Source organism: Penicillium malachiteum (genome assembly GCF_028827825.1).
Source record: "Penicillium malachiteum strain IBT 17515 chromosome Unknown utg000002l:1.0-8849297.0:1.0-8852440.0, whole genome shotgun sequence".
In the NCBI taxonomy this organism is placed as follows: domain Eukaryota; kingdom Fungi; phylum Ascomycota; class Eurotiomycetes; order Eurotiales; family Aspergillaceae; genus Penicillium; species Penicillium malachiteum.
In genome coordinates, this window is record NW_026643095.1 from 8,780,668 (window position 1) to 8,803,827 (window position 23,160).

Sequence of the window (23,160 nt, forward strand, 5' to 3'; positions counted from 1 at the left end):
TCCATCTCCGAGTCTGGACCAGAAAATAAACGGACTGTGGAGCGTAGACTGCAGCCTGGGCCTCTACGCCTCAAGTTTCACGGAATAATGAATATCCAACTTCAATGATGGTAAGACCTGTATAAGCGAAATTTGAGGAACTGCCCATCTGAGGATGGTCATCCGAGTCCAAAGGGTTGGAGGGTCACTGGGTATGGAGTGCCCAAGTGGGAAATGTCAAATTGGTCAAATCACCGATATATTCAAGTTCATGATCATGATGCTCCCGGGCATTGCCCCTGGCAGTAGTAAATCGTTAACAGGTTGAAATCAGACATGTATAGCCACCCCAAGATTCTAGCACAGAGCAAATTGACAATGAAATGACGCAGATCTATCAAAGCCGCTCCATCAAGCGCTTGCGAACTGTCCACATGCGAGCGCGTTTACCATACATATACATCGGAATCGTCATCAAAAGACAAAACAGTTGGATGCCACCAATAATTAGATAGACGGTTCGCGATCCATCGGTATCTAGCCAATCCACGATGAAGAGGGAGAAAATAAGGCCATGGAGAACGTCTAGAAGGGAAAGGTTAGTAAGACATTAGACATAGAGTGAGAACGATCACATACTTTTGCTGAAGTTCAACGTCACCAAGGCTTCTCCAGCATACTGGCGATAGCTGTCAACACAAAAGGTAATAGCAGTTGTACTACCCAAGCAACAGCCAAAAGATATCAGACCGAAGAAAATTGTCGGCACAATCCATGCATCCATAACTTGTGCACTCCAGCCAAATCCCATTAATCCAATCGTCGTCGACAGTGCGATCGGAATTGCCATCACCAATCGGAACTCGGGCTCGTAAATCCCGCCATTGCGACGAGTGAGGTAGCGAACGACAATATCCGATACCTTTCCTGCAACTGCAGTTCCAAGAAGCCCACCGATGAAAGGTGAGATATAGATCAAACCTGCCTGGAGGGGAGTAAAGCCATAAGTCTCTTTACTTTCAAAGATTTTGGAGATGGACTCGGAGATCACAATAAGCCATCCGACAGAGAGGGCGTACACCACCGCTGACCACAGGACTGATGGATAGGCGAATAGTACAAAAGGTCGAGCAGCGATCTTGATCCATTTATCCTGAGCGATTCGCCCATTCCACACGGAAAGCAAGCTCACGTAAGGGACCTTTGGGCGGTCGCGCAGTCGATTCGTATATTGCAAAGTTGATGTGAGAGAACCTCCAGGCTCGAGGGAGACACTGCGCGAAGGCGAGGTGCTCCCATGGTACGCAGCTTCTATGTCGCTTTGGCTACGTGCAGGATGGGCCGGTCGCGGCTCAGCTATCACGACGTCACTTGGTCGAATTTCTTCGTGGGGTGAGTTGGTAGAAGCCTGATCATTGGCGACATGATCGGCGACATGATCCTCGCTATCATGGGCTTGTTCTCCATGATGTTCCTGGGTTGACTTCTCATCTATCGGAACATCATTCGCGAAACCAACGTGGGCATTTTTATGTTTCCTTGAGATCGGTGATGCAGTACCATCCGCTGGTGGCAAGGGTGCTTCGGCATGAGGTCGACGTCCCCTAAGCCCCAGGGTCATCAAATCAGAAACTGTTCGATGCGCATGTGGACGCTTATGTGGCCGTCGAGGACGAGGAGTGCGATCCCAAAATGTTTCTGGGACGAAGAAAAATAACAAAACAAAACAACCACCAACGACCATGGAGATAATCCAAAATACCCATCGCCAACCAAGACTTCCAATCACAGCTGCGCTCACCAGAGGAATGAGATTCTTCCCTCCAAGCAATAATAGGGTATATATGCCGACACGATATGCTCGTTCGTGCAGGAAATAGATTTCTGCAATTGTAGCCGACGGGAGACATTCCACAGGGCTTACGGCGAACCCTTGGAAGATCCGAGCGACCACCAGACTCGGGTAATTGGGTGACAGAGCACACCATATTCCTGAGAGAACGAAGAGAGTCGCACCCAGGAGATAGACGGGGCGTTTCCCAAACAGAATTGCTGTTGGAGACATGACCACTGATCCGAGACCCAATCCCATCATGTACAGACCGGTAGTAAAAGCCACTTTCTGTTCAGAAACACCATATGTCGCCGCAATGTCATTGAATCCTGCTGCCAAGATGGTCGTCATTCCTCCTCCCATCAGACAATAAAATCCTAGGGAGAATAATGCGGCATCTCGTTGCCACACCGGCCAGTTCAGAGGATCGTTAACTGAGTCGTCCGGCTGTGGTTCCAATACAATCTCTCCATCAGCGGTACGCTTTATACGTGAAGCAACGTTCCGGGACGACGAGCGCGAGGGTGGATTACTGGTAGGCAGTGATGAAGTCGACATCCGTTGCGGCTGGTGCCTCATTCCCAGAGGTTCATTTCGGTTGGCAGACAAAAGAAGTACCGTTCCTGTTGTACCATCGGGTTCGCCCATTAGTGTCTGACTTCATTTGGGGTTTTCTTAGAACGATGTCAAGTCTTTGGAGGACAAAGTCAGATTTACTTACCTGGTACCTCGTCTGTTTGCTTATCGCTCAAGATTCCCAAGGTCGAAGTTGGACGATAATTTGGTGGCCGGTTGGTCTGCGCATCTTCCTTCGATTTGCCTCCAAATATTCTTTTCCATGGTGGCACATTCGACGATGAAGGTTTTTCAGTTTCTTCCATTACGGACGATGGGGAACCTCCGGAGGAATCCATCCTCAGCTCGGAGGGTTTGAGCTTGTGTATACTGGTAGACAGAACAAAGAGAGGAATGAGTCCCCAGGAATCCTCGTCAAGACCGGTTTAATGGCCTGTAGGATTCAGAATGAGGAAGACCCGACTCGGAGGACTGGGGATCTGTCTTTGTCTTTGGATCTTGGAGAAGTTGGACAATCACCGCTTTCGATAGAATCCAAGTAGCGGCTTGGGAGGAATATCCAAACCCATAGCTTGATTATGAAAAAAAAAGAAGAACAAAGAGATAGATATAAACAAGATCAAAGAAGTCACGAGGAAAATGTACCCAACAATGCGATTTCTCAGTTCAACAACGGAGAAGGCGGTGAAAGCTGATCTTCGATATAAATCCTAATCTCCACCTTTAACCACATGGTCGGATGATGGTCCTCGTACAGTGTACACATGCACATGTGGCAGAGATTTAGTGACATCAGACTGCATATCACTTCAGCCCGGTTATGATGATCTTATTACTCGGAAGATTCAACATGCAGTGCTTTTATGTATCTCTAGATCTGATCTGGAAGATATCAGTTAGATCAAGTTGGCCGTAGCATCCATACTAGAATTAGCATTACTATCCATGGATACTACCAGGTTTGAATGCGCCAAAAATTGATAAATTAACGCCACATTTCCCAAATTCCTAAGAATGTTTTCAACTTTGAATGTTTTCAGTTCAACCTGGTGGGACGCGATCAGCAGCGACCGCATCCGTGCATTCCCCGCAATAACCCCCTTGAGTCCATTTCATTCCTTGTATATTCAAATGTTCATAAGGTCTTTTCCTAAATACGAACACCTGGGTAGCTCACGGTTCCTTTTTTTATGAGTTGATCGCTCGTTTTCTTGTTTTCTAATTCAGAATACGGAGTAGAGGGGGAAAGGACTCAGATCACTGTGTTTCATATTCGTGTGGTTCAGATGATCGACCAAAATTTTCCAGCTGACACGGGGTACGTGGCCAAGGTTAAACCATTCTGGCAAATTCATGCTTTAAGTTTGTAGGCTTGAACTCGCCGACTAAGTTCTCGGGAAGCGGTACTTGCTACTAGTAACGGTCAAGTTCAGATGGTTCTATACTAGTACTCCGTAGTATAAACTTGAATCCAATTCGGATGAGCCACTACTATAAATCTTCCAGCATTCCAAGTTCGAGATTCTTAATAATTCTTCTCTTCAAGTCTAGATCTAGAAATTATAGTAATTATAGCTATATACATCTGAATTATGCTTGTGAAAGTGTCAAAAATGCATGTTTAGGCAACTTTATCAATCAGTCATCTTCGGACTTGGCATTATTCCCCAATTCAGTAACTCCGGATCAGTCACCTCCTAACTCCGCCACGTCGTCGAGTTATCAATCAACACCATCGCTGCCTGGCTTTTTTCTGAACATCATTGAATCTGAGTCATTATAGATGGTAAACCCATCTTGAAGAATTAGACCATTCATCTTTTACCTGGGAATCTCCTTGGTTGTAACCGCACTCACACATTGGATGTCATCCTGCAACCTGTGGAATTCTGCCTCTGGCCCCCGAAGCCTAGATATTAATTATTAGGCGGTGATCAAACCTAGAACTCGATATTCCCTTCAGCTGGGTACTGAGTACTCACACTTATACATCAAAATGACTGATGAGCAAGATTATCTATCAAACGGGGAGGGAGCAGACCAGACAAGAGTGGTGCAGCGCCGGAGGCGACCCCCGCTCTCTTGCACAGAATGTCGTCGCCGCAAATTGAAATGCGATCGCTCCCTCCCCTGCGGACAATGCGTTCGATCCAAAACCGCTGACTCTTGCGTCTTTGTGGGACCTCAACCTGGCGCATCGTCCGACCACTCTCAGCGCATGTCACCCCCCGTTTCTCGCATGCGCTTGCCCAATGGCTCGGCTGAGGATCCACCAACGGGCACGGGGAGCATGTTCGTATTCGACTCTAAACTGGGTCCCAAATCGAATACCAAAAATCGCGTCTCCAAGCGCAGTCAACCGGACGAGCTGAACGAGCTCCGGCACCGGTTACGCGTTCTGGAGAAGGCTTTGACCAAATCTCAACCAGTCCCGACCCCTGAGACATCAGTTGGGGAGGGATTCTCAGAGGTAGACACCTCGATTACGGACTCTACAGGTGTAGATGACCGCGTTCGCTATTTGCCCGACTGCTGTTTCCGGGGTAAAAAGGGCAAAACAAGATACTTTGGCCGAAGCCACTATAGCACGACCGTCTCATTTGTACGTATAGATCTGTCTTCTAGGGATTGGTTTCCCCGGGTTCTCGCTAACATAATCGGTATAGTTCCAAGACATTGGCTGTTTTCTTAGGGGTCGCGAGTCTATTAAAGACAAGGAATTTAGTGACATGAAACGGTTCAAGACGGAGCTCTGGACTCGCGATTCCCAAGACCACCAGCGCGCATTTCGCGAACAGGCATTCAAACTGGACGAGATGGTCCCTCCCCGCGCAATCGCCGATCAATTGGTTCAGTATTATCTCGATACATTCGAAACCACTTATCGAGTCTTGCATATCCCGACTTTCTTAGAACAATATGCAAACTACTGGAACAACCCCCAAGAAGCAGAACATGGATTCATAGCACAACTATTGGCCATTCTGGCCGCTGGAAGCTGCTTTTCAGCACAGGTTCTGCAGCAACTGGAAGGCCAAGACCCCCATCAGCAGCCTGCGATGCAGTGGATTATGGCGGTCCAGTCTTACATATCCTGTAATTTTGTCAGCCCAGATATCAATCTCAAGATGATCCAGACTCAATGTCTGCTCTTGGTCGCTCGTCTGGGGATTGCTAGTGATGGTGATGTGTCTTGGGCGTCTTCTGGCTCCCTCATACGTTCCGCGATAACGATGGGATTGCACCGAGACCCTACCCGATTTCGAAAGAAGTCGCGACCGTTTTGGTGCGAGTTGCGGCGCCGGGTATGGAATACTATCATTGAATTGGATCTCAAAATATCTCTTGACCGTGGGGTTCCACCTTCTGTGGACTTGGACGAATGCGACTGCGATGCGCCGTCCAACTGGGATGATAATGCGTTGACCGAATCGTTGGATACCAACCCTACCCATCTCAGCACCGCGACTTATACTCAAAACTTCTACCAGACCCTCCTCGCCAAAACCCTCCCGCTACGTTATCGCATTGCCAAAAAGGTCAACTCCCTGCGGTTTAACCTCCCATACGACGATGCATTGCGAATGGGTGAAGAAATAACCCGGTCCCTCCAATATGCCACCTCTCTGTTTGAAGACAATGCATCGGGCATCAATCCGGTTGATGCTGCGAAACATCGATTTGCGCAGTCGTTACATCTGTTCATCATGCGCAAGTTCTTACTTGCCCTACACCGTCCCTTCTCACTCAGCGTCTTGCGTTTACCAAAATGTTCATACTCGCGCAAAACATGCTTGGAGGCCTCGCTTGGCCTGCTCTCCCAGATGGAAATTCCGTCGCCTGTCGAATCTGTCCTCTATCCTCACATCACTCAACTCGGTCGGGGAATGTTCCGGGATGAGACCTTCCATGCTGCCATCACCGTGTGTGTAGAACTATCCTTGCAGGCTCAGGAAATGGGCCAGTCTTCAGGACCTGCAATGGAATCAGTCAATTCCAGCGTGTTGATGAGCATGGTTCAATCCCAACAAACTGTGATGCTGGAAGCAGTACAGCGTACCCTGGATGACTTCGGACGCCGAATCGGCCCTGGTGGCAAAGGATGCAAGCCGTACTTCTTTTTGAGTATGATCTTGGCTTCTGTTAAATCACGGATCAAGGGTGAAGATCCAATACAAAATGTTCAAGCTCTTTCTCGTCGGTCGGTCCGAGTCTGTCGAGCGGTATTGAACGGAGTGGCATATTCCGATGCCTTGGCTATCGCCGATCAACCATATGTTCCGGTGAGTCCCAGTCACAGTCGCTTTCCTTTCCTGTCCTCGTCTTTCCATATGACGTTTGGATATGATTTGAATGTTTTGACTGACGAATCACCGCAGAATAACCCACAGCAGAATAATGAAGCGCTGGCCGCTTTAGCAGGGCCTACCCCCATGTCGGCATCCTCGGCTGAAATTGACCCATCGTCTCTCTTCTCCGTTGATTTCGGGGACTTTACAGTAAGTGATCTCGTTCTAGTCTCTTTTAAAAAAAACTTATACTGACAGATGCAGCCTATCGATCTGGGAGGGTGGTTTGATGGACTCGATGCCGGGGGCAGTGACTTATGGAATAATGATTTTTTTGGAAGTTTACCATCGATTTGATGCAACTTGGAAATACAGGACGATACCCCGGGGATTAAGTGATATTATGTTGAATTGTTCATGTATATCTATAAGTTTATAGACTATCTCAACTTCAAAAGTTCAAAAGTTCATTTCAAGCACTGAGTTCTCGAGTCCCGCACCCACCTGGGCACCAGTTGACATCCATCTGTTGATGCAATCCAGTATGTGGATTGTGTAGCATACTACTATGTACTAGTATATTTCAGACTTGAAGATATTTCACAGTAAGTTCACAATTAGTATTTCCAATGCTTCTCAAGTCTAGAATACCCAGAAGAACGATGATGAGTTAATCCAGCCCCAAATCGTGCTCCAGTCCTGTTATTGCAAATCATTTGCATCCAGACCGAGTCGATGAGTAAGCGTTTCAACCGTGCACATGAACACATATGAATAATCGATGTGTTAACAACCTTGGAAGGGATGAAGTGGAGACTCAATTGACTTAATTGACCAAACAGCGTGTTGTTGTTAATAATTACAGACCCGCTCAAGTGGAGCAGAACGTCGAAACAATGTGAAATATGGGGGCATATGGATAAGTTCAATTAAGTGATCATTCTGAGCTTAAGGGGGATGAAGAGAAGAGATCTAATGGGATAGAATTGATTAGCATGCATAGATACAATAGGAGATTCAAGTATCAATATAGACAAAATATGAAGAATGAAGCAATAGAGTAACTTACTCTCAATACCTAGTTAGTGAAAAAGATAAGGAGAATGCGGAGTATCACTCCATACACTCCATACCACTCGTAACACTCTCCCATACAGGGGGAGAAGACCGAGGCAACTCCCGAGAGTTTCCAATTGATTCCCCGACTTATTCCCTCTTTTTTCTCCCCCTGGGGTTTTTCTCTTCTCTTTTACCACTCCCTTTCATACTATTCCTTTCCCTCTTTCCCTCTCCATATTCACAATGGCTGCTCGATCTGCCTCTCGCGCCTTCTTGCGCTCAACCCCGGCCACTTCCTTCCGGGTTTCCGCGCGTCCGGCTCGTCAGATTCCCCCCGCTCAGATTCGCGGTTCCATTCGTCGCGGATATGCATCGGAGGCTGGCCCTGGCAAGTCCTCATCAGGAGGTATCTGGGGTATTGGTCTGGCCGTTGCCGCTGGTGCAGGTGCCTACTTCTACCTGAACGGTGAAAAGACTCCCAAGGGCCCCTTTGTCCCCACCAAGGAGGACTACCAGAAGGTGTACGATGAGATTGCCACACTTCTCGCCAACGAGACCGATTATGATGATGGTAGCTATGGTCCGGTAAGCTTCATTTCCCTCTCCAACTCCCCGAGTCCCTTCGATGGTGGAACGATTATAGTTCTCTCTTATCAGGCCACTGTTTTTGTACTGACGATTTTAATATTTGGTAGGTTCTCGTTCGTCTCGCTTGGCACGCTAGCGGTACTTATGACAAGGAGACCAACACTGGTGGTAGCAACGGAGCTACCATGCGATTTGCTCCCGAGTCCGCCCACGGCGCCAACGCTGGTCTCAAGCACGCTCGCGACTTCCTCGAGCCTGTGAAGGCCAAGTTCCCTTGGATCACCTACTCCGATCTCTGGACCCTGGCTGGTTCCGTCGCCATTCAGGAGCTCAGTGGTCCTAAGATCCCCTGGAGACCCGGTCGTAAGGACAAGGAGGTTGTCGCCTGTACCCCCGATGGCCGTCTGCCCGATGCCTCCAAGGACCACCGCCACATTCGTGATGTCTTCGGCCGTATGGGATTCGATGACCGTGAGATGGTTGCCCTGATTGGTGCCCACGCTCTCGGCCGTGCTCACACCGACCGATCTGGCTTTGAGGGCCCCTGGGACTTCAGCCCCACTGTCTTCAGCAATGAGTTCTTCCGCCTGTTGGTTGAGGAGAAGTGGAACCAGCGCAAGTGGAATGGTCCTACCCAGTTCACTGATAAGAGCACCTCTACCCTCATGATGTTGCCCAGTGACATTGCTCTGATCAAGGACAAGGGCTTCAAGCAGCACGTTGAGCGTTATGCCAAGGACAGCGATGTCTTCTTCCAGGAGTTTGCTGATGTCTACGTCAAGCTGCTGGAGCTGGGTGTTCCTTTCCAGAGCAAGCCCGAGGACCGTTTTGTCTTCAAGACCTCCGAGTAAACATCTCGATGTATAGTCTCCTGTGGGCCATGGACACTGAAGTCTCTCTTCAGTTATAGACCTTGGTGCATTTGCTCTTTTTCCCTTTCGTTTTGATATCCATACTACTTAAACTCTCAGATAGAGGTTAGATTATCTTGCAATGACATATTCATAAGACATGTTTAAATAAATAGTAGCCCTAGGGATGACTGAGATCTCGGATAGACGTAGCCCGGTAGAGTGAGGAATGTAGAATTTGGAGAATTCCTGAGTACTCTTGAAGTTGATAATAGGAAAGGGATTTGGAGAGCGACAACTTGAATACTCAAATGGATATCAAATATTAAGCGGTCTCAGGGGACATTGATCTTCTTGAACACTTCATGTTACACCCCAGGTCTCAGACCCCGCAATTTCATCCTACCCCAGTTTCATCACATATGCAGCCAATGGCTCTCAGCAAACGGTTAAACCGCTTCGCATTCTCAATGCACGGTGCACCGGATGCAGAAGACCCGAAATATGGGGTAAGCATTGGTGACATTGGTCAACGTGGTCTCTGCCAGTTTGCGTGTGCGATGATTCAATCGTCAAGGTATGTGCTGTATGTGCTGTGTGTCTTCAAGTTGAATGAGTATGATTTCTACACCGCGACCCAGGCACACTGCATTCCAGGGCTTACATCGATGTGCGACCTAAGATTGGTGACCAAGACTGGAAAGTCGGGACATGTAAAGTCTCCGGAAAAAAAAGATGGGAGAGTTGAAGTATGTAATGATTTTCATGTCTATGAGGGTTCTTTTCATCTAAAATCGTCGCAGATGCAATATGTACAATATAAAACAATCAAGGCCACCGGCATAGCGTTCTTGTAGCGCATCACCTAGGTGTTTACCTTAAAAGTCGCTTTACAGGCGGTGCTGAACCGGAGAAGAAGGCTCCTTAAGAGCAGCAGGGATCTTCTCAGTTTGGCCCTCCCAGTTCAACAGACGACCCATCTTGTGGTATGAGTCGATTCCACGGCGGGCGTGGTCAGTGGGGGTGAAAGGATCGGGGTTGGCGAGAGTACGGCTAAAGAGCTCCAGAGAAACCCAGCCACGGAAACCAAGGTCATCGAAGAAGGTACGGGCAACATCCACGATAGGAAGGTAACCACCGCGGGACTCCTCGAAGGGGAAAAGACGGGCGTTGCGAGACCAGGACATGCGCACGGGCTGACCGTCGATGTGGAAGGGGTGCTTCTCATCCAGAGGAGCATCGAGGCGCTCACCGTCAACGAGCTGGACATAGAAGATCTTGGCGGGGTCGATCTTAGCGTTGCGGAGACGCTCGAGAGAGGCGGCCAGATCAGCCGCGGCGTTGGGGGTACGGCCGGTGGGAGAAGATGGGTCGGCGTAAACGCGACCAGCGATGTTGAAAGAGTCCAGACACAGACCGAAGTTGGGGCGATCAACACCACGAACAACGTCCCAGGATGCCTCCCATGTATCGACGTGGTCACCCCAGCAGAGAGCCTCATACACAAATCGGAATCCCTCCTTGGCACCCAAGTCGGCGATGCGCTGGAGATCGGCAACGATCACGGAGAGATCTCCGGTGGTACGGGGAGCACCGGTCTTAGGGTCAGGTCCAAGGAAGTTGGAAGGAACCTGGATCATGTCTGTGCCCAGCGCCCGCGCCAGGGTGAACCATCTAGGCAGCTTCTCTGTCACCAGCTTGTCTGACTCGGCGCGGTCTAGCAGTCCCTCGTACATGGAGAATGGCTGCAGACAGATGATAGTCATGCCGAGACGCTCGCAAAGGCGTCGAACTTGTACGGAAGCCTCGAGGTGATCACCGTTAAATGTGCGCTGAGCATAGCAGTCCAGATCGTCGAAGAAGAGCTCAATACCCTCAAAGCCATGTGCAGCGGCTTGCATGAGCTTGCCTGGAAGGTCGTGGATCCATGGTCGGCCCAGGGACATGGACGCAATTCCGGGGCGGTTGATAACCATTATAGCGGTGTTATTTGTATGTGTGGGAGGTGAATAAGGTGTTTGTTATTGAGATTCGCCGCGCTGATCTCAACAAGTTGAGGGTTAATGTGAGGCGAATATTGAGGGGTCTGAAGATTAGGAGAGAGGGTAAGTGGGCTGGATTTCAGTGAGACTGGGGTTATTTCATTATTATTATAATAATAGTTTTTTTTTTCTCTCTTTCCCATGATAACCGGAGAGGGGGGCGACAGAATCATTATCCCCACGCCCCATCATGATCATAGTCTTTTCTGGAAAGAGAAGGAGTTTACCACCGGGTAAGCGTTTTACTCAGGTTTCGGATTTGCTGGGATGAAAGGGTTTACCCGGTGTACAAGGTTAGTCTGGATTTGGAACGGAATATAGGTTAATCCGGGAATATTCGGGAGAGAGATATTATCCGAGCCGTCATCACCTGACAATCTTGCGGGGAAACAATGTTCCCCAGATCTTCGATGTTTGATAGAATGACAAACATTCAAATGTTGGACTTGAAAGGGGTTGCTATCTCTCAATATTGAACATCTACCAGTATGATTTCATAAAACTTTGATTTCAATCGATTTGCCCTATGTATCAAGTCATGTATGGGGTAGGAATTTGTCAGGCTGCTCTCATAACTTCGCACTATTTTCGATGCTAATTGCCAGAACAGAACGTAGATATGTCTCCACCTGGACAGTAGTATGCTCAATCAGTACCCTCAGGCCCAGTCTCGGATTTGAGATTCGCGGACACCACGCTTCGTTTACGGACCCCCTCATCTGTCTTATCCGTCTGTATGCGGTCAAAATGGTATAATGGCTCTACGTCTGGTACATCCATGCGCAGTATGTACCGCTTGGTCCACCATGGCAGGACTTTGAATACCTGGTAATGCATATGAACGCGGGTGGGTACTGCGAAAATGTAATCCAGCTCCTCGAGGGTGCGTTGTTTGGTCTCTGGGACCCACAAGAAGATCATCACGAGAGCAGTGATATTCAAGGCACTATTCATCGAAATTGGTTAGATCCATCACTGAATATCCAACCGGGGGAACTTACGCATAAAATCCAAAGGCACCTGTGGGAGTCATGGCAACAAGCATGCGAGGGAATGTGATAGATAAGACGGCAGCGAACCCAAGGCAGACAGCAACAGCCCAGGCCATTCCAACCTCTTTGTGCTGGTTAGCTTCAATCCAAGGGAATATGCGCCATTCAACTTACCTCGGTGTGATAGTGGGAAAACCTCCGCTGAGTACGTGAAGGGTACGGGTCCTTCGCCAGGTGAATAAAACGCCTCGAACAAGAAGACAAAGAACGCAATGAGTCCAAGATGGGCTTGCGATTTCTCTGGGATATAAAAGCAGAACCCAGCAGCAAGAAGTGTCCACGCCATTTGAGGGAAAGTGAAGAGAAGCAGTGTTCGACGTCCCCAAGTATCAATAGTCCACACTGCAGGGAATGCGAATAGGAAATTCACGAGACCTGTGCCCCACGAGGCGAATAACGCTTCCTCATTCGTTGCGCCTGCGTCGGAGAAGATTGTTGATGAGTAGAACGACACAATGTTAATCCCGCACATCTGCTGAGCAAGCATCACAATGGAAGCGGCAAGGGTAGCTCGGCGCACACGAGGAATCGTGAAGAGCTCAATGAAGCGGGTGAGATAATTGCTATCACCGATAATGTCTTGTTCGATCTTGATTTGTGCAGAAATGTAGTAAAGATCGCGAGCCGCTTGGAGAGGAGTGTTTCGCAGCTTAGCGAGAGACTGATATGCCTTACTATACTTCCCTTTCTTGATATACCAACGTGGGGACTCCGGGCAAAAGTAAACACCAATCAGCAATGGAACAGCAGGGATAAATGCAGATCCAAACTGCAGACGCCAGGCAATATTTCCAACTTTCATCACCGCAAGATTGGCGCTGTATCCCAGGAAAATACCAAATGCGGTCCAGAGTTGCCAGCACATCACCAAGCCACCACGAATATTAGCAGGCACATTTTCCGCGCAGAAGATCGGAATTGTCGATGCTTTTAATCCCATGCCGACTCCAAGAAGAATACGCGTGCCGAAGAGTTGTGGCCAATTCTGTGTACACGCTGAGCCAATGGGAGAAAGCACACAGAAGATGGCAGCAACAAAGATAGTACCGCGACGGCCGAAATAACGGTTAAAAGGATCGGAGATCCAGCAACTGAAGAACGCGCTGGAGATATATGGTCCTGCATTGATGAGACCCACAAGCCATTCGTCACGTATTTCGTTTTTACCAGTCTCGGGAATTCCAAAGGCATCAGGGAAGGAAAGATTAGCGCCGTTGGATCCTGTTTGATCCCATCCTCTGTTTATTTTGAAAAGGAAGATTAGTCGTAGTCCAGGAGCTGGCTAGGAGGCACATGTATCAACATAAATCCCGAATCTCACTTACTGGACAGCTGCGCCGATCGAGCAGAGAATAATGGTAAAGTAGAGAGCACGCGGTTGACGCCATCTATGAAGAACCTCATCTTGGAGAGCTGTGATCTCCGTTTCAGTCAGGCCAGGAACAGATTCAAAGTTGCCTGGGTCACGAGCAACTAATGCTCCTTTTCTGAGTTCAGGTAGAATGTCGAGGAGTTCATGCTTCTGCGAAAATTCCTCTACGTCACGGAGAACTTGCTCTTCAGTCAAGTCGGCGAGCGGGTTCTTGATCCTGGAGTTCGAGGTTAGAGAGGTCATTACTGAGCCTTTCAATAACCAGCTCATTTATTGAGAAATAACCTACTTTGCAGATAGGTTGTTTTGCAGGCTGACTTGTTCGATGTGTGCTTTTTCTGCACCGCTGTGATCTTCGAGTTCTGGAGAGCTACTAGTAATTATTGTGAGCTTATTATTTCTCCAAAGGTACCTAATCAGTCACAAATATATCTCACCTCTGTATGCCCTCCCTTTGGTCGACTGCCACTTTATCCATGGCGGGGGTTTTGGCTCTGGGCAGCGGTGCGGGATGGCGTTCGGTCAAGTACTTAAAACAAACAGCTGTGAGAAAGAATACGAGGCTATATGCATGAAATTTCAAGTAGAACCAACCAGAATGGAAGGGAATAATCAGCCAATTTAACAATCAGGCCCCCTGTAGAGAAAAATAAAAAAGCAGAAAGGGATTGTGTTTTATCCAAAGTAGAGACTGTAGAAATAACCTCCCATGAATATGGGTCCTAAAACATTTGAATTGTGGGAGGCGCCGCCATTTTAACGTTAAAAAACCTTGGAAAGTAAGCAGAATTTCGGGAATAGCATTTGATCTGCTCATCATATTGCGTTTGGTTCCTTCTAGCAAGCCTCCTACGCTGATGAGCATACACTTTCCTCCGCGAGTCATGGGGCTTGTAACTTATCAGAGTAAGACTACCATTACTAGACCGGAACTATATTAGCGTTCAAGCCACATTGATTCCTGGCTTCGGGGTTGTCGGTTTTCTTTTGCAGACCATTCCCTTTTTAAGGGGGGCAGGGAATCATGATGTTACAACATTTTGAAGAATTATTGTCAAAGCGCGGGGAAATTCATCTGCCCATGGGGTATTAGATGGTATTAGCGTATCAGCGGTGGAAACTAGTCCATAAAAGTGATTCTACAGGACTCTTAGTTTCACGCTTGGTCTGTGTTTTTGATTAGGATTGGTTCATTGTTTCCAATTAGTGTTATTAGTGCTATTAGTGTCAAGTTTACGTGAGCCTGATCCCGTCCATGCGTCTTTCTGCGTCTTTCTGCTTTGACTCTCGGATTATCCTGTTTGGCCCCCAAAATAGACTGATTTCTCTCGACATTGCATCCGTGGACCGTGAGCCAGGCGCCCCGTCATATCATGTGTGCCTCTATTCAGAAGAAAGTTCCGAATTCGAGTGTTATACCTTGAATATCCATGTAAGTGGCTGAATTATAAGATTCACAAAGTGTTGAATTCATCAGCCATCAGCGATCATTCCATCGATTGTGGCATGTGGGGTCAAAGGTTTAGTCTCATCAGCCCTTCCCTTAACTTTCCTCCCCGCCTTGTTTGGGCTGGTGCCACCGTGCCACCGTGCTACAATTTATCCACCTCCCCAGAGTAAGATCTTGGCTTAGGAATGTGATCTCGTGAGATTTTTCAATGGGGAAAATATGAGTTCCTATATCTTTTGAATACAGGGCTTCGAATATTCTCCCTGTAACCTTTCACTCACTTGGTCTCTGTCAGATTCCCTTCTAGGATCTACTAATATAGAATACATAACTTTGAGAGCACTGGCAGTACGACTTAGTGAGATCTGAGTCACTTCGTATTAATCACACGATATCCATCAGCTGAAGTTTTCAATGAGAGGAATATAGTGAGTGAGTGAGAGAAAGAATGTCTATGTTTGCGTTCAAAATGTTGTGTGTTTGTCTGTGTTATAATAAAATTCCATCTAATTTGATCCCCCACCTAGGCACTTCGATATCGTGCCCTCAACTGCTGTAGTCTATCGAGCTCTATCTCTTTCGATCACTCTTTTGTAATACTAAATAGAAGACGTCGCGAGTTCTCATCTTCGACTGCCGTCTTCTTCGCTGTATTGATCCCGACCTCATCCAGGCTTCCCTCTACCTTCCACGTCACTCCTGTCTCCTTTCCAACTTCAGTCCACATCTCAGTCCAGGTATGGACATTATGTCTGAAACTGGTGGTTCCGGGTTGAAAAGCTGGCAGTTCGCCTGGCTTTACACTTCCACTTTGTCTTCCGACTATCATCCCGCCTTTTCTAACCAATGCTCCGATAATCTTCGCAGCTTTCTTTTGGGCCTCGAGAGGAAAGAGATGGAAGAATGCCGAGCAATGTATGATGTCCACACCATCTGTTACCAGGCTTGTCCAAAGCTCACCTTGCGACTCGCCCTCAAAAATGTTGGCAACGAGGAACCTACTCGCCAGCGCTTCCTTGTCAAGTAATAACTCATATCTAAGATCCAGCAAGGGTCCCTCGATATCGAGGCCAATCAGTTGGGCGGAAGGCACTCCATCGTACACGAGCTGACGTAGGTCTTGCCCAAAACAGCATCCCAGATCCAGATAATGAGAGCTCGGGTTGGATTTCAGTCTTGTAAGAATCGACTCATAGAGTGAATGAATCCTCAATGTGAGATTCAGGAAACGATAATGTCCAATGCAAGGGTATGGGTTGGCAGCAAAGCCACGGGCACGCTGTGCTGAAAGTTAGTCTCCGTATACAGGTATTGCCCAAGTGATTCATTTGCATATTCGTCGGAGAAAGATATCAAATAGTTGCAACCAGGATATCTCAGTCTGTAAGCACAGATCAAACTTACAATCTCATTCACATGATCCACGACCTTAGCTGCTGGAATTTTGGAATATTCCTCCAGGAGGTATCGTATCTCTGGGTTCACAGCTTGAATATCGGGGTCGTACCATTCCTTGTGGCGAGATGTATTGCCATCGTTGTACGCAGCCATGTCGAGCACTGGGATTGTACGGCTATGGTTGGGAAAATGGACCTCTGGAAGTGAAAAAACAAAAAAGGGATTTCGACCTCTTTATACAACAGGATATCTACCCACAATTCTATCTTAAAAGTCGAAGCATAGAGTCCCTAGGTGTTCTACAACTGGTGTTGTGATAAAACCCTGGCCCTCCATTTGCCCCCCAGTGGACACTCTCCACCAATACCGAGTGATCTACCAGCCCCAATTTACCCCAATGTTTCCGCGAGAGTACAGGTCCCCTGAACACTTGGGAGTACCCACCTGTACATTTCGGATAATCTTGGCATTTTTTCGGGAAATCCAAAAGAGGAAATTTGAATGTACAGGTGAGGTCTAATTTGGTAATTTTACACAGCAGGAACATGAATAAAAAACAGAATTTACACACAATAAATTCTGCCACCCTAAATTGTAGATTAAAATAAATTTAATCAAATAAGCCTTGTCACTTCCCTAGCAGTGTCTAAGTACTTACGATGTCATCCGAAATCCAAGTAACATCTACCAAGCGGAACCCAATTACTGTGTACTATGTGGATTATATTCCAACCCTACCAGAATATCCGAAAACTGATCTGCAAGGGTATATGTATGTTGTTGACTGCAGAGATAGTGATTCAGCAGCAGCAGGGGAATCAATACAGAGTGTATATGATATTCTAAGTGCTTCCGAAGTACTTCTGAACTATTTACAGGGCTTAACTAATATTATAATATATTTTAGATCCAGTATAGCACAGAGCGAGCAACGCCAGAGCGGGTAACACGTTCGGTATCTTTTCTTCGAAATGTTCCATGTCGGATAAAGCGGATGAGGTGTACAGGTGTTATGTTATGTCCAAAGGGACATCAAAGGCTTCTTGGGATGGCACATACTGAGGTTACCCCAGCGATGTTTGAGACATTAGCTGGTATCCGTCAACGGCCCTTTGAGCATGGGGTTACTGCTCAGACTAAGGCAATTGAGTAAGATTATGGAAGTGTCTTATGTACTAGCTAAGTGCTTTCGTACTGCTTAGCTAGTGCTACGTTTATGATTAAAGCTTATATGTTTTATAGAAGATTTGAAGCCCTTCAATCATTCTTTCGACCTCCGCCCTGTGATGATGCTAGGAGGACTTGTAAGCCTATGCTCTATGAGTCACATCACCAGGTAAGATAGTCTGAGTTCTAATCTAACTATAGAAGGATATTCAGATTATTAATAATTTCTTTAGGATCCATGGGGTAAATCCTTCTGGCATGTAAAATGTGTTAATTTTGAAATTGATCCAGAAATGCATAGCCATACATGGTCTATCCCAGGGGATGGAACAATAGATCTTATCTATCTTCAGAGCCTTTTCTTTCAATGGGATGATCCAGGAAGGCCAGACAGGTGTGGTACAATTGAAAGAACCCGATCAAGGGTAAGATGTAGTAAGTTTCTAAGTGCTTTCGACCTACTTAGTAGGTACTTGATATTGATATTGCTATATAGACTATCCACATAAGATTGGATATCCCCAGGCACTTGAGCAGACTGGCTGTGAGGTTGAGATGTGGAGTATTATTCCAGTGGATTTATCTGAATGTCCATTTTTTCTTTTTATCTCAAAGGGCGAGCATACCCATGCACCCCCACCACCTGGTACACAGCCTGTTAAGGTCATTAATGATCTAACAAGGTTGATACAACAGATGCAGATACCCTCCCTAACACCTGGTAAGTACTTAGAGACTGCTTAGTAAAGAGCTTGATACTAAATACTAATTTGAAATACAGGGCGTTTCCTCTTTAGTCCAGAGCTAAGGGACCTCTGTAAGAAATATCAGGCAAAGAGCCTTACAGATATCCACAGGAGCTTTGCAAATGAGGGGCGACTAGGTCTGATTATTCAGAAACATCGCTTGATACATTACCCTGCTGGGCAGTCTCTTAATGGGGTAGTCTTTGCAAAGGCTAATAGTCCAACACTATCTGTAAGTAATATATCCTTTCTCCGTCCTTCCTAAGTGCTTTCGAAGTACTTCTGTGTTCTAATTTGAATAGACTTATATCCAGGATGTGGTTAAGGGCCAAGAGGGCCATTTATTTATTGTCTGTTTAACAAAGAACCAAGCAGACCACTTCCATCAGATTCAGTCCTTTGAGGTGGATATGTCTAGCAAGCGGCTTCATGATAAGGATTTACATGAACTTGTCTTTGCACGAAGGGTCCCTGAACAGTCAAAAGGTCTGATTCTTCTTATTAAGTACTCTCAAAGCACTTAGATAACCTATTACTAATATCTTCTAGTAACTACCCTCTGTCGAGTCTTTACGAACCAGGATAAACGTGTGGCCTATAAGGCAATGTTCCAGAGAGTGTTTGAGCGGATTGAGCAGCTCACTGGGCGGCCTTGCCAATTTGGACCAATTCATAACTGTGGCATATGGGCTGTTGTGGTTGATATGGATTGGAAGCAACGAGATGGTATGTGATTTGCTAATTACTCTCTAAGTGCTTCCGGAGTGCTTATGGTATGATATAGGGTTTGCAGATTACCTATCCTTAATTCCTCCAGCTACACTAGACAGTGGGACTATTGCCCTACAGATGACTGTGTTCTGCCATATCCACTTTCGCCGTGGGATTGATGAACTTCTCCAGCGCCAGCTACAATGTGGTACAACAGAGGATGAGCTTCAGGGGGTACGAACTGCTCTCTATAGGATTAAGGATGCAAAGACATTACAGCTTTTCTATGATATTATTGATACCTTCCTACATGAAGACTGTAAGTGGTTCCTCAGTACTGGCTAAGTGCTTATGCCCTAATTTCTATCTTCCTAGGCTACGGTTGCTTTACTGAGATTGCCAATTGGCTACGGCATAAGAAACAGGTAGCTGTTGCATATGGCCTTTGTCATAACCTTGCCTATTGCCCTCCATCCATCAAGGGCTCATTAGTCCTTAATACAAATGCAGTTGAGCAGACCCATAATAAGGCAAATCTAACAGGCAAATCACTACAGCTATTACCTGCAATTGAGAAGTAAGTATAGGCTCTTTACTAAGCACTAGGAAGGCACTTATCTGATCTTTATATAGTACATTCAAACTTGATTATCGTGATTCATCTGCACATAAAGCCTTCCAGGAATATGGAATTCGTCATCAGTATCGTCAAGGTGGTATGCTACCATCTGCCCAAAAATGGGTTCAGAGACGTATGCTACTTATAAAGATATCCTAATAAACACTATAATACTAATATTTTCTAGATCAATCCAGGGTCCCAATACGGCAAAGAGATTCAACTACCCAGGACGGGGATGGAAACACTGATGTTTCAACAACAGGTGTCCCTAAAAAGAAAAAACCCCGTAAGGGTCAGCAGTAAGTCCAGTACTTCGAAAGCACTTAGGGATTACTTATAAGGTTACTAAAATCCTATAGGAGATCAGCAACTGAACTTCTTGAAGATCAGATCAAAGAAGAAGAACTTCGGGCAAAATACCTAGAGTTAAGAGCAAAGAATCAGGCAAGGGCCTTAGAGTTAGGACTATAGTAAAATAGATTATGGTTTTATGGATAAAAGACTAAAGAATTAGGAAAAAAGTAAAACTTATAATCTTCAAAGATATATATTCTAAATAGCACAACATAACACAACATAACATAAGATGACAGAATCAAATATCAAATATCAAACTTCCTAATACCTACTAACCATTAATCCAATAAATAAAGGCAATTTCTGCTGCATCAGTCCAGTTGAGATTACGAGCATAGTCACAATTCTTAAGTGCAAGGGGGCATCCTGGATAGAATAATCAAGTCAGCACTCCAGAAGCACTTCGGAATCACTTGGAAAATACTTACGGTCTACACTATCAATTCCTGGATCAGCTGCATATGTGTCACAGGGGAACTGGGTAATTCCAATTTCACCTAGCTGTTGCTGGACCTCACTTTGCTTAACCTTTATCCTTGTTTAGTAATGGCCAATAGAGATTATACCACTTTTATCTCTTATAATTAATTCTATCTAACTAATAACTGTAGAAATAAATAAAAGACTTTTTTGATTTATGTACTAAGATAGCGCTTCTAGTCTATAAAAGATCTAGGCAACAATAATATCATCTTCTTCTCTTTGTAACCTTGCCTGTCTTTGATTCCCCTGGTTTACATGTTTCCAATCTACTGTCCCTGATAGATCAAAGAGATCTAGCCATTGACATATCCCATAATTAGCACCACATGCTAATAGGATTTTTAGTCATAAAGCCCTAGAATATAAAAGAGAATGAAGCACTTACAGCCACCCTTTCTCTTACTAGTACAAGCAGAACAAGGAAAAGTTGCCTCTGGGTCAATATTAAGAATTATATCCCGTGTCTTCTTCTTGGAGATCTAAAAAAGATATTAGCCAAAGGAGCACTAAAAAAGCACTTAGTATCCAGGGATAGTATACATTTCCATTCTTTGTCAAGGGGACTGGTGGCTTAGTAGCAGAAGAATGAATAGATTGGTTCTGATATAACACCTGATCATCGGATAATGACTGCTGTAGCTGGATATTGATAGTATCTCTTTCATCCTGGGATGGTCCTAGTGAATCAGGAGATACCTGGATAGAACCTACATCCCAAAGCTCCAAAGCCTCTCGATACCATGCTAAAAACCTGTAAGCACTGTGGAAGCACTTAGGGAGTACTGAAAAGACACCCCATACCTCTTATATTCCCTTTCTCAAAATTCGACATGCTCCCAGTGGGCCCATTTGCAATGGGGCTTTCTTGTCTAGGCGGGAAGTGTGATCGAAGATGGGTTCGTAGATTTCGTGTTTCCATGGCATGTGATGACATAGAGCAATCCTTCCAACGACAGAAGGCCTCTCCAGGCTGGACAATGATCTTGCCTTCATCATTCTAGACAGTGTTAGTATCTCTATAAGTACTTCGAAAGCACTTAGAGAAGTCTCCTTTACCTTTTCATAGCCTGTGTATTGTAATCCACCAAGTCTGCCCTTCTGGAGATAGTCCTGGTATGGTTCAAAGCTTTGTAGCCATCTTGGGCCTACTAGACGGTCCATCATGGATAATTGTGTGTAATCGAACGATATCGAGGGTAGGTGATGATAGGGGTGATCAACCTTGATGGTAAGTGCGGACCTAGCGCTTAGTGATAATAATAGCAAGATCTTTGATGATGATAATAAAAGCGGTAAGGATAGGAAAGAAAGCGGTAAAGAAAAGGCGATGGAGAAGGGGTGGAGCACGTGTAATTGAATAACAAAGAAAAATTTCGAGGGTGGGTCCGGAACATCCCGATTAGGTACGGATTTTCCCCAAGTGTACAGGTGAGGTCCCCCAAGTGTTCAGTTGACCTGATTCCTGTGTTTGGGCTTATTTGCGCCCTCAATACCCCACAATCAACCTTGGAAGTTCAAATTCCCCTATGTATGTAGCTTTTTCTAAGTGTGGAAAAATCAGGTTTCTGGAAGTGTGAGACCCCGAGGAGAAGTTCCGAGTCTAAAGGGCCGGAGAGCGATCATAAACAGCGCAAGTAGTCCGTGCCTACGCGTCAAAGCAGCGTATCAACATTGAAACTAGTACGTTTTCAGGATAAACGCGCGCTGACACCTGCAGATCCAAGTATCATGATGAAAACCTTGAATGCAGCCTGGCTAGAGTGTAATGCTACTACCCCAGGCCGGTCGCATCCATCTTGAAGCTGCATGTGGAGTACAAGCACTGGCACTTCAAATGTTCCATCAATAGACCGTGACTGGAAACCTGTTAAATATATATAATCTGTATGTATTGCTATTGATCTGAAACTTCAACCTGTTTCATCTGATATATCTGGTTGAAAGGCTCCCGACTCGGAAGTCGCACTTCAAGCCCTGGAGTTCAACTTGAAGTTGGCGCCTCCGAGTCAGATACAAGCATGTGCATGTACTATGTAGTAGTCCTAGAGCACTCCAGGGCTCAAGTGCTAGATTGAACCTTTTTTTACATCAATCATGCCAAGCTTGAAGCCTGAGGTTAGCAGAGTCCGGGCCAGATTTCAACAAGAAGTCCTTTTCAAACAATTGATGGAATTAAAATATTCCATGTTAGCTACGTAGTATGTATGTACTAGTAGTAGGACTTGACGTTAACTCGGATTCAAGTTTAGCACTCGAGTGGCACTAACATTTGAAAGCGACATCTGGAATATTTGAACCTTGGAATTCTCCCGACTCGATTCAAGTCCTACATAGAGAATGATGGTATACCATGCGCACATGCGCATGTGCCGGTGATCAATCTATACATATCACGACATCTGGATGTTCCAAATACCCTGACCACAACGGTGCGCAACTTGAACTTGTGTTAGAGGTAATGTCTACTAGTATTGCCAGTTGACAACTTAGGTTCTATAAATGATGAACCTCATTCAAATCTTCGTCAGGGGTCGTAAAAGTTCGTAATCTGATTTGAAGGGAAAAAGATAAGGATTAATCTCGG

At 46.0% G+C, this 23,160-nt stretch overlaps 9 protein-coding genes across 9 annotated transcripts; 4 read left to right on the plus strand and 5 right to left on the minus strand.

The window, feature by feature from the left end:
* Positions 1-376: 376 nt before the first annotated feature.
* N7483_006291 (putative MFS transporter) lies at positions 377-2,727 on the minus strand (the record flags this gene model as incomplete). The annotated part of the gene is made up of 3 exons (XM_057089728.1): positions 377-564; positions 619-2,436; positions 2,535-2,727. 3 exons carry the CDS (start codon positions 2,725-2,727, stop codon positions 377-379), a joined length of 2,199 nt encoding a protein of 732 aa, XP_056949557.1.
* Positions 2,728-4,385: 1,658 nt separating this feature from the next.
* N7483_006292 (uncharacterized protein) lies at positions 4,386-7,035 on the plus strand (the record flags this gene model as incomplete). Its single annotated transcript, XM_057089729.1, has 4 exons — positions 4,386-4,991; positions 5,056-6,672; positions 6,769-6,888; positions 6,943-7,035. 4 exons carry the CDS (start codon positions 4,386-4,388, stop codon positions 7,033-7,035), a joined length of 2,436 nt encoding a protein of 811 aa, XP_056949558.1.
* A 945-nt stretch (positions 7,036-7,980) lies between these two features.
* On the plus strand, positions 7,981-9,176 carry N7483_006293 (peroxidase; the record flags this gene model as incomplete). Its single annotated transcript, XM_057089730.1, has 2 exons — positions 7,981-8,322; positions 8,433-9,176. The coding sequence occupies 2 exons, from the start codon at positions 7,981-7,983 to the stop codon at positions 9,174-9,176; spliced, it is 1,086 nt and encodes a 361-aa protein (XP_056949559.1).
* Positions 9,177-9,607: 431 nt separating this feature from the next.
* On the plus strand, positions 9,608-9,924 carry N7483_006294 (uncharacterized protein; the record flags this gene model as incomplete). The annotated part of the gene is made up of 2 exons (XM_057089731.1): positions 9,608-9,753; positions 9,834-9,924. 2 exons carry the CDS (start codon positions 9,608-9,610, stop codon positions 9,922-9,924), a joined length of 237 nt encoding a protein of 78 aa, XP_056949560.1.
* A 142-nt stretch (positions 9,925-10,066) lies between these two features.
* N7483_006295 (sugar phosphate isomerase/epimerase family protein) lies at positions 10,067-11,152 on the minus strand (the record flags this gene model as incomplete). Its single annotated transcript, XM_057089732.1, has 1 exon — positions 10,067-11,152. The coding sequence occupies one exon, from the start codon at positions 11,150-11,152 to the stop codon at positions 10,067-10,069; it is 1,086 nt and encodes a 361-aa protein (XP_056949561.1).
* A 711-nt stretch (positions 11,153-11,863) lies between these two features.
* On the minus strand, positions 11,864-14,120 carry N7483_006296 (sugar porter family MFS transporter; the record flags this gene model as incomplete). Its single annotated transcript, XM_057089733.1, has 6 exons — positions 11,864-12,164; positions 12,220-12,334; positions 12,385-13,508; positions 13,596-13,859; positions 13,932-14,015; positions 14,080-14,120. 6 exons carry the CDS (start codon positions 14,118-14,120, stop codon positions 11,864-11,866), a joined length of 1,929 nt encoding a protein of 642 aa, XP_056949562.1.
* A 1,555-nt stretch (positions 14,121-15,675) lies between these two features.
* Positions 15,676-16,643, minus strand: N7483_006297 (class I SAM-dependent methyltransferase; the record flags this gene model as incomplete). Its single annotated transcript, XM_057089734.1, has 2 exons — positions 15,676-16,371; positions 16,497-16,643. The coding sequence occupies 2 exons, from the start codon at positions 16,641-16,643 to the stop codon at positions 15,676-15,678; spliced, it is 843 nt and encodes a 280-aa protein (XP_056949563.1).
* A 1,710-nt stretch (positions 16,644-18,353) lies between these two features.
* N7483_006298 (uncharacterized protein) lies at positions 18,354-20,160 on the plus strand (the record flags this gene model as incomplete). Its single annotated transcript, XM_057089735.1, has 9 exons — positions 18,354-18,378; positions 18,439-18,635; positions 18,706-18,889; positions 18,953-19,129; positions 19,188-19,433; positions 19,490-19,691; positions 19,797-19,866; positions 19,921-20,035; positions 20,096-20,160. The coding sequence occupies 9 exons, from the start codon at positions 18,354-18,356 to the stop codon at positions 20,158-20,160; spliced, it is 1,281 nt and encodes a 426-aa protein (XP_056949564.1).
* Positions 20,161-21,348: 1,188 nt separating this feature from the next.
* N7483_006299 (uncharacterized protein) lies at positions 21,349-21,737 on the minus strand (the record flags this gene model as incomplete). Its single annotated transcript, XM_057089736.1, has 2 exons — positions 21,349-21,573; positions 21,603-21,737. The coding sequence occupies 2 exons, from the start codon at positions 21,735-21,737 to the stop codon at positions 21,349-21,351; spliced, it is 360 nt and encodes a 119-aa protein (XP_056949565.1).
* Positions 21,738-23,160: the final 1,423 nt, after the last annotated feature.